At 43.3% G+C, this 10434-nt stretch overlaps 1 protein-coding gene across 2 annotated transcripts in view; it reads right to left on the reverse strand.

The window, feature by feature from the left end:
* The window catches only part of LOC140459729 (deoxycytidine kinase 2-like), a 33665-nt gene extending 25181 nt beyond the window's left edge, over positions 1-8484 (reverse strand). Inside the window, exons 1-2 of one of the 2 annotated variants that reach the window (XR_011953855.1) lie at positions 7889-8484; positions 911-1026 (exon numbers count right to left, since the gene is read on the reverse strand). Coding sequence is in view for 1 of the 2 variants with exons in the window: in XM_072554181.1 (XP_072410282.1) it covers positions 911-1026; positions 7889-8237 (465 nt within the window). In the remaining variant the exon portion in view is untranslated. The remainder of the gene's footprint in view (positions 1-910; positions 1027-7888) is intronic. The other variant, XM_072554181.1, reaches the window with a different exon arrangement.
* Positions 8485-10434: the final 1950 nt, after the last annotated feature.

Raw genomic sequence — 10434 nt, forward strand, 5'->3', positions numbered from 1 at the left:
GGAACAGTTGATCTTCCGTAATTACACCGGCACCACTCCCCACCTTTTCCTCCACTACATTGATGACTGCATTGGCGCCACCTCATGCTCCCGCGAGGAGGTTGAGCAATTCATCAACTTCACCAACACATTCCACCCTGACCTTAAATTTACCGGGACCATCTCTGGCACCTCCCTCCCCTTCCTGGACCTCTTCATCTCCATTAATGACGACCGACTTGACACTGACAAATTTTACAAACCCACCGACTCCCACAGCTACCTGGATTACACCTCTTCCCACCCTACCTCTTGCAAAAATGCCATCCCGTATTCCCAATTCCTCCGCCTTCGCTGGATCTGCTCCCAGGAGGACCAGTTCCACCACAGAACACACCAGATGGCCTCCTTCTTTAGAGACCACAATTTCCCTTCCCACATGGTTAAAGATGCCCTCCAACGCATCTCGTCTACATCCCGCACCTCTGCCCTCAGACCCCACCCCTCCAACCGTAACAAGGACAGAACGCCCCTGGTGCTCACTTTCCACCCTACCAACCTTCGCATAAACCAAATCATCCGCCGACATTTCCGCCACCTCCAAACAGACCCGACCACCAGGGATATATTTCTCTCCCCACCCCTTTCCGCCTTCCGCAAAGACCGTTCCCTCCATGACTACCTGGTCAGGTCCACGCCCCCCTACAACCCACCCTCCCATCATGGCACTTTCCCCTGCCACCGCAGGAACTGTAAAACCTGCGCCCACACCTCCTCCCTCACCTCTATCCAAGGCCCTAAAGGAGCCTTCCGCATCCATCAAAGTTTTACTTGCACATCCACTAATATCATTTATTGTATCCGTTGCTCCCGATGCGGTCTCCTCTACATTTGGTCAGTTTTCATCACATTGTAAGGATATGATACTTACTTCACTGTCGCTGGAAGTTGGAATGTTGCACCATTTGGCTATAGGCTCCCGAATAATTTCCCACTGCTTACTAGCTACCTGCTCCAACAGTTCAGCAAATGTGGATTTACCAACAGCTAAGTAAAAGCAGAAAGAAATTGGTCAGTCTTCACAAAATACAATAGCATGATCATGAAGTGTTCAATAGCTTTTGTTTGCATTTTGATTACCCTGTAAGATACTCATACCAGTTCCTCCTGGCTACTTTGACCACCAAAACCAAAGCTTTCAGACTTGAAATGTTCAGTTTACTTGTTGCTCCACTGACATTGCTGGACCTGTCAGGTATTTCCAACATTTTCTGCTTTTGTATTCAAGGTGGAGAGGAGGAGGATTTTTTTTTATCTCTCAGAGGCTTGTTTGTATCTCGAATTCCTCTTCCTTACTGAGCAGTTGAAGCTACGTCACTGAATATATTCAAGGCTGAGTTAGACAGATTTTCGATTGACAAGGGCGTCAGAGGTTAAGGAAAGGAAAATGGAGTTAAGGCCACAACCAGGTCAGTCAAAATCTCATGTAACGACAGGGTAAGCTGGGGATGAATCAAATGGCCTCTTACTGTTCCTATTTCTTGTGTTACATTCTCATATTGTGTCAGCACTTTATGTGATCACAAGTATAGTTTCCAAAAGGAATTGCTCATTCTTAAATGGATAGTGATTTACTAAAGAGTTTTGATAAGTAACTGGAACAAATAGATTAGAGTATGGCTGTTCTTTGTGTTTCTTCCTATACTATCCACTCTTTGAAAAACACGAAAGAGTTTCTAAAGATCTGTTTGAAATCACCAAGATATTCTAACTGAATAGTAATCAGGTGGAAAATTCTATCTTGTCTGGAATCAGACTTACACAGATTGTTGTGGTTGTAATCACTGGAGGCTCATTGTCCCAACTCAGGTCGTTATTGCAAGAGTTCTTCAGTCGGTCCAATCATCTTCAGCTGCTTTATAAATGACCTTCATCCCATCACAAAGACAGAATCACTGACAACTGTGCAATGTTCAATACCATTATGACTCCTCAGATGTTGATCTAATTCACAGCCGTACGCAGCAAGACCAAGACAACATTCAAGATTGAGATAATAAGTGGCTAGTAACATTTGTGTCACACAGTTACCAGACAAGGATCACCTCCAGCAGAACACAATCTAACCTTGATACTGAATGGCATTACCACAGCACAATCCCACAGATAACATCTTAGAGGTTACCAATGGACTAAAAACATAATTGGATCAGCTGCGTAGTGTGGTTACAAGAATAGGTCAGTTGGCATTTGGCTCACCATCACAAACATTCATACCCTCCACTCAGCGTAGTGTCTACAGTATGCATCAGATGCACCGCAGCAACTCATCGATGATGTTTTGACAGCACTTGCGCCTCTATGGCCTCAGACAAGTGCAGCACATGCACGGGAACACAACTTCTCGAAACAAGCTAGCACAGCCAACCACGCTCACCTCTCCCATTTGAAAAATACCCTAACATTTTTGAAAATCTGTTCTTCAAGGACACAAGCTATTATTGCACTGAGCATGCTTTTCACAGAACACTCACAATTTACTTATTCATATCCATCTCGACCTGTCTAACCCCTGTAATTATAATATTATCCATTTTGGAAAGAAAGCAAATCTCTCTCCAAAATGGACACAGAATCTCAAATGAATCTGAGGAAGGGTCACCAAACCCAAAACTTGAACTTGGATTTCTGTTCACAGATGCTGCCAGGCTTGCTGAGATTTTCCAGCGATTTCGGTTTTTCCATAGAATCTTACAAAGTACATTCCAGAAGACACATGGCCACTCTTGTGCTTTTCAGTTAATACAGAGATGAGATTGTACTTCAGGACACTGTCAGCAGCACCTGTCCAAATCGGTATAATGGGTTACTGTTGTGCTGTTGCTTTCTCACCATAATGTAATACAAGTAACATTCTCCTCCCTCTCGAATATTTTGTTTGAACCTGCCTCCGCCACACTTCCAGGCAGTGCATTCTGAACCCAACCTACTCACTGTATGAAAATATCTCTTCTCAGGTCGCAAATTGCAGCGGTTTCTTTAGAAAATTCCTGTATCCTCTTATTCTCGGTCTTCTTACATGGGTCTGGGATATGATAGCAACAACAGAAATGTGGCTCAGGGATGTGGCAGCTTAATGTTCCAGGATACAAGTGCCACAGGAAGGGTAGAAAGGGAGGCAAGAGAGGAGGGGAGCATTTTTGCTAAGGGATAGCATTACAGCTATACTGAGGGAGGGTATTCCCAGAAATACATCCAGGGAAGTTATTTGGGTGGAACTGAGAAATAAGAAAAGGATTATCACCTTATTGGGATTGTATTATAGACCCCCGAACAGTCAGCAGAAATTGAGAAACAGATTTGTAAGGAGATCTTGGTTTTCTGTCAGAATAATAGGGTGGTTATGGTAGAGGATTTTAACTTTCCAAACATAGACTGGGACTGCAATAATGTGAAGGGTTTAGATGGATAATAATTTGTTAAGTGTGTACAAGAACATTTTCTGATTCAGTATGTGGATGTACCGACTAGAGAAGGTGCAAAACTTGACCTACTCTTGGGAAATAAGGCAGGGCAGGTGACTGAGGTGTCAGTGGGGGAGCACTTTGGGGCCAGCGACCATAATTCTATTAGTTTTAAAATAGTGATGGAAAAGGATAGACCAGATCTAAAAGTTGAAGTTCTAATTTGGAGGAAGGCTAATTTTGACGGTATTAGGCAAGAACTTTCAAATGCTGATTTGGGGCAGATGTTCGCAGGTAAAGGGACGGTTGGAAAATGGGAAGCCTTCAGAAATGAGAGAACGACAGTCAAGAGACAGTATATTCCGGTTAGGTTATTCCTGTGAAAGGAAAGGCTGGTAGGTGTAAGGAATGCTGGATGACGGAAGAAATTGAGGGTTTGGTGAAGAAAAAGAAGGAAGCAAATGTCAAGTACAGACAAGATAGATCAAGTGAATCCTTAGAAGAGTATAACGGCAGTAGGAGTATATTTAAGAGGGAAATCAGGAGGACGAAAAGGGAACATGAGATAGCTTTGGCAAACAGAGTTAAAGAGAATTGAAAGGGTTTTTACAAATACATTAAGGACAAAGGGTAACGAGGGAGAGAATATGGCCCCTCAAAGATCAGCAAGGCGGTCTTTGTGTGGAACTGCAGGAAATGGGGGAGATACTAAACAAGCATTTTGCATCCATATCTACTGTGGAAAAGGATATGGAAAGAATAGAATGTAGGGAAAGAGATAGCAATATCTTGAATACTGTCCATATTACAGAGGAGGAAGTGCTCGATGTCTTGAAACGCTTAAAAGTGGATAAATTCCCAAGACTTGATCAGGTGTACACTTGAACTCTGTGGGAAGCTAGAGAAGTGATTGCTGGGTCCCTTGCTGAGCTATTTGTATCATCGATTGTCACAAGTAAGGTGCCAGAAAACTGGAGATTGGCTAATGTGGTGCCACTGTTTAAGAAGGGTGGTCAGGACAAGCCAGGGAACTACAAACCAGTGAGCCTGACATCGGTGGTGGGCAAGTTGTTGGGGGGAATCCTGAGGGACAGGATGTACATGTATTTGGAAAGGCAAGGATTGATTAGGGTTAGTCAAAATGGCTTAGTGCATGGGAAATCATGTCTCACAAACTTGATTGAGTTTTTTGAAGAAGTAACAAAGAGGATTGATGAGGGCAGAGTGGTGGACGTGATCTATATAGACTTCAGTAAGGTGTTCGACAAGGGAGACTGATAAGCAAAGTTAGATTTCATGGAATACAGGGAGAACTAGCCTTGTGGAATCAGAACTGGCTCAAAGGTAGAAGACAGAGGGTGGTGGTGGAGGGTTGTTTTTCAGACTGGAGGCCTGTGACCAGTGGAATGCCACTAGGATCAGTGCTGGGTCCACTACTTTTCATCATTTATAGAAATGATTTGGATGTGAGCATAAGAGGTATAGTTAGTAAGTTTGCAGATGACACCAAAATTGGAGGTGTAGTGGACAGCAAAGAAGGTTACTTCAGATTACAACGGGATCTTGATCAGATGGGTCAATGGGCTGAGAAGAAGCAGATGGAGTTTAATTTAGATAGATATGAGGTGCTGCATTTTTGGAAAGCAAATCTTAAGAGGACTTATACACTTAATGGTAAAGTCATAGGGAGTGTTGCTGAACAAAGAGATTTTGGAGTGCAGGTTCAGAGCTCCCTGAAAGTGTAGTCTCAGGTAGATAGGATAGTGAAGACGACATTTGGTATGCTTTCCTTTATTGGTCAGAGTATTGAGTACAGGAGTTGGGAGGTCATGTTGTGGCTGTACAGAGTATTGGTTAGGCCACTTTTGGAGTATTGCATTCAATTCTGGTCTCCTTCCTAATGGAAGGATATTATGAAACCTGAAATGGTTCAGAAAAGATTTCCAAGAATTTTTCCAGGGTTGGAGGATTTGAGCTACAGGGAGAGGTTGAATAGGCTGGGGCTGTTTTCCCTGGAGCGTCGGAGGCTGAGGGGTGACCTTGTAGAGGTCTACAACATCATGAGGGGCTTGGACAGGATAAATAGACAAAGTGTTGTCCCTGGGGTGGGGAAGTCCAGAACTAGAGAATAGGTTTAGGGTGAGAGAGGAAAGAAATAAAAGGGACCTAAAGGGCAATTTTTTCACGCAGAGCGTGTTATGTTTGTGGAATAAGCTGCCAGAGGGAGTGGTGGAGGCTAGTACGATTGCAACATTTAAAAGGCATTTGGATACATATATGAATAGGAAGGGTTTAAGAGGGAAATGGGCTGGGTGCTGGCAGGTGGGACTAGATTGGTTCGGGATATCTGGTGGCATGGACGAGTTGGGCCGAATGGTCTGTTTCCGTGCTGTACATCTCGATGACTCTATGACTATGACCAATGGCAGGCTTTCCCTCCCAACACTATCCAGGTTGCTCACGATATCGAGAACCTCTGTCACATCTTCCCATACCCTTCTCCTTTGAAAGGAAAACAGTCCCAATTTCACCACTCGCTTTTCATAGCACAAGTCTGTCAACTTGCTAGTATTCACATTATTCTAAAAACATGGCGCCAAGAACTGGACACAACACTCCAGCTGAGGTTTAAATAATGTCTTATAAAATTCAGCACAAACCTTCAGCTTGCACTTTGTGTCCCTATTAATAAACACCAGGATATTGTGTGTGTTATTATATGTTTGTATTTCAGGATGAAGTTGAGAGCAGGCATCTACTGAGTGGTTAAACTATTTAAACTTCGTGACAATGACATCTATTAACAGGACTAAACCTTTAAAAATATTATAATCACAGAATCCTGAACACACGCACCAGCCGGTTTGAAAACAGTTTCTACCCTACTGTTGTTATAATACTGAATGGATTCACAAACTCTCAACATGAAATGAATTTATTGTCACGTGTACCGAGACACAGTGAAAAGCTTTGTCTTGTGAGCAATCCAGGCCCATCACAGAGTTAAGTAGCATAGATAAGTAAATAATAGGTAAACAGCAGCAAAAACAAAAACACAGGTACAGGCGAATGTTAAGAGTTTGCAAGTCCATTCAGTATTCCATCAACAGTCGGGTAGAAACTGTTATGAAACCGGCTGGTGCGTGTGTTCAGGCTTCTGTACCTTCTCCCCGATGGTAGAGGTTGTAGGAAAACATTGCCAGGGTGGGATGGATCTTTGGGATTGCTGGTACCCTTTCCTTGACAGTGGGTCTGGTAGATGGATTCTATCGATGGGAGGTTGGCCTTTGGGATTGTCTGGGCCGAGTTCACCACTCTCTGTAACCGTCTCCGATCTTGAATGATACAGTTGCCATTCCAGGTAGTGATACATCTAGACAGAATGCTCTCGATGGCACACCTATAAAAGTTGGCGAGGGTATTCGCCATCATGCCAAATTCCCTCAGCTGCCTGAGGAAGAAGAGACATTGTTGGGCCTTTGTAACCAGTGCATCCACATGAAGAGTCCAAGAAAGCTTGTTGTGGATGACCACTCCCAGGAGCTTGACACTCTCCACTAATTCCACCTCTGTGCTGTTAATGTGTGGGGTGGGGGCATAAGTAACATCCTGCCAAAAGTCAACAATGAGTTCCTTGGTTTTGCTGGCATTGAGAGCTCGGTTGTTCTCAGTGCACCATTTTTCCAGGTCTTCGACCTCCCATCTGTAGTCTGTTTCGTCACCATCTGAGACTCAACTGACTGTGCTGGTGTCATCAGTGAACATGTAAATGGCATTAGTCTGGTATTTGGCAACGCAGCATAGCTATCCTGTGTTTTTGTTTTGCCACTGTTTACCTATTATTTACTTATATATGCTACTTAACTCTGTGACCTGCCTATATTGCTCGCAAACAAAGCTTTACATTGTGCCTCAGTACACGTGACAATAAATTCAATTCAATTCGTTGTACAGTTTAGTTTTAAAGTTTATTTTCAATCTCAGAATTGCAACATCTGTATTACAGTTGTAAACTGAGAAACTAAAGTGAACTGCAAAGAATTAAAACAGCAACAAGGAACAAAAGAAAGCAACACGTTGCAGGAGGGATTGCGCGATATAATTTAGTGCCTGGGAAGTTTAATGATTTCAAATTGATATGTAAATTTGGCCTGAAGGAAGTTGGGATTGAAAACAAAGCAATGAATGTTAGTTTGAACCCGATGGCCACGAGGAAACCAGCGGACAGCGCACTTGAAAATTAAAACTCGCACAATCCAAGATTTTCACATTTACCCGCTTAATTTTGCCACTATTCAAAACAAACACGTTTTGTATGATAGCTCCAGTTCCTTTCCAAGCAAAAAAAAATTCTGCACTATTTTCTTTAACCAACAATTCACGCGATGGTTAAGTCTCCTGCAAATAATTTTATATTTTTCAAATGTTCTTTGCGGAGTCCCTACCGATATTGCCCTCGACTGAAATCCTGGTAAGTGCCTGACTTTTACTGTGAATCTCAGCGGGCTCCGTTGTGGAACAAACGCGTTTCCGAGCAGCTTCTGTTCCCATCATCAGCTCGACCCGATCGCCCGGTTTCCAGTGGGGGCTGACGGTGGGCAGCAAGCGCCGTCCTCGGGTTCGCAAAACGTTGTGTGGGTCGGGGAATAAACACGCCACTCTGTGGAGCATCCGGCTCTGCGGGAACTTCACGCCTGTCCCGATCAGGAGAGCTCTGAAGGACAAAGCCATTTCAATAGCTCTGTGCTCAGAACCCCCGCACACATCATGCTGCAGTTCACGTTCTCGTTCCATCACCTCGCTTCCTCTCTGCTGAAACCAACCTCCTCACATTCTGCTGGAACAGTTCCGGGTTAATGCAATTGAACAACGTAGGTTTTCCAGCAGCCCTTTTCCACCGAGGAGGAGGTTGGGTTGTTTTCATCTCAAGAGGATTCCAGATATCCGGCTGCGGATGATATAAGCGAAAACAAAACCACAAAATCGAATGTGATGCACAATTGATCGCTTCGCATCCATCCTCTTCTGCACCATCTTTGAGCATTTGGTCCAACCCCTCTGTATCATCCCCAAGCGGTTTCCTGTCCTGCCCTTCGCCTTAGCCACCGTCTCTTGCTTTTCAATCCCTCCTGCTAAAATGGCCTGACAGCTTGTATCAAGGTTATGTTCAAGGAACGACGGCTAATTCAGTGTCTTGACGCCTTTATTCCTGATGAAGGGCTTTTGCCCGAAACGTCGATTTCGCTGCTCGTTGGATGCTGCGCTCTTCCAGCACCACTAATCCAGTATTTGGTTTTCAGCATCTGCAGTCATTGTTTTTACCTCATAGACTAAAGCGGGTCAGTTTTGTGCACTTAATCATTTAACGTAAGAATATGAAAAGTATCTTACCTTGTGTGGTTGGACGCCACACCGAGTTTGGGTTCTTTTCAGACTGGTGGTGAAGAAATTAAAGTCGTTTTCAGGTTTAGCCTTCAAAAGTAACATTGTTTATTAAATATTAATACTAAATACTGCTGCCGGTGATCATCACTGGTCTGTCAGGCTCTGACTTACCATAACAATCAGTAAGAACTGATCTAACTTAATATGCTCTCAGTTTGACTCCCAGTACGAAGAGTTCGAGTATTACTTGAAATAAAGTTTTTCTCCAGTGTTCTGATCCAATCGCTCTGTGATCTTTAAACTTATTGAGATGCAATTCTGTGACATCAGAAGATTGCTCCTGGGTTCCCATCACTTATACAAATTAAAAGTATAAGACAATTCACAGGGAAGACAGGCACTGAACATAGTCCTCGACTTGCTGTCCTGGCCAGAGTGTGTTAACTGAAAGTCTGAGTTTAATATTGTGTAAGAGGCCTTCTTTGCTGGTTAACTGCATGGATCTTTAATTTCTTAGTTAAAAAATCACACCACACCAGGTTATAGTCTAACAAGTTTATTTGAACGTACAAGCTTTGGGAGTGCCGCTCCTTCGTCAAGTAGCTAGTGGGGCAGGATCATAGGACACAGAATTTACACTAAAAAGGTCTAATTTCATACATCTGATGCAGTGTATTGAACAAAAGTAGATTGCTGTTGAGTCTTTAATCACTTCGAATGGGGATGCAGGTTTTTAATTGATAATATGTAAATTTCAGAAGTTCTATCAAGCCACAGTCCTGAGATATCAAGGTTTTTTTTAAAAAAAGTAATATCTCAGATCAGAAAATGCATTAAATATGTGAGGTTAGAATCTATTATTTTTAAAAAAGTGACATCTCCACTTCAATTTCTAAGGCATGTTGTATTCAAATAACAAGCAATGTAGTAACAGGGTGAGGTGGGGAGAGAGGGTGCAGTATTATTTGTTTATACATTGAATATGAACATTTCTGACAATAGGTGCAGGAGTAGGCCATTCAGCCCTTCGAGCCTGCACCACCATTCAATATCATGGCTGATCATTCCTAATCAGTATCCTCTTCCTACCTTATCTCCATAACCCTTGATTCCACTATCTTTGAGAGCTCTATCCAACTCTTTCTTAAATGATTCCAGAGACTGGGCCTCCACTGCCCTCTGGGGCAGAGCATTCCACACAGCCACCACTCTCTGGGTGTAGAAGTTTCTCCTCATCTCTGTCCTAAATGGTCTACCCCGTATTTTTAAGCTGTGTCCTCTGGTTTGGCACTCACCCATCAGCGGAAACATGTTTCCTGTCTCCAGAGTGTCCAATCCTTTCATAATCTTATATGTCTCAATCAGATCCCCTCTCAGTCTTCTAAACTCAAGGGTATACAAGCCCAGTCGCTCCAGTCTTTCAGTGTAAGGTAATCCCGCCATTCCAGGAATTGATCTCGTGAACCTACGCTGCACTCCCTTAATAGCCAGAATGTCTTTCCTCAAATTTGGAGACCAGAACTGCACACAATACTCCAGGTGTGGTCTCACCAGGGCCCTATACAGCTGCAGAAGCACCTCTGCTTCTATACACAATCCCTCTTGT

The sequence above is a fragment of the Chiloscyllium punctatum genome, chromosome 35, assembly GCF_047496795.1.
Source record: "Chiloscyllium punctatum isolate Juve2018m chromosome 35, sChiPun1.3, whole genome shotgun sequence".
Lineage (NCBI taxonomy): Eukaryota > Metazoa > Chordata > Chondrichthyes > Orectolobiformes > Hemiscylliidae > Chiloscyllium > Chiloscyllium punctatum.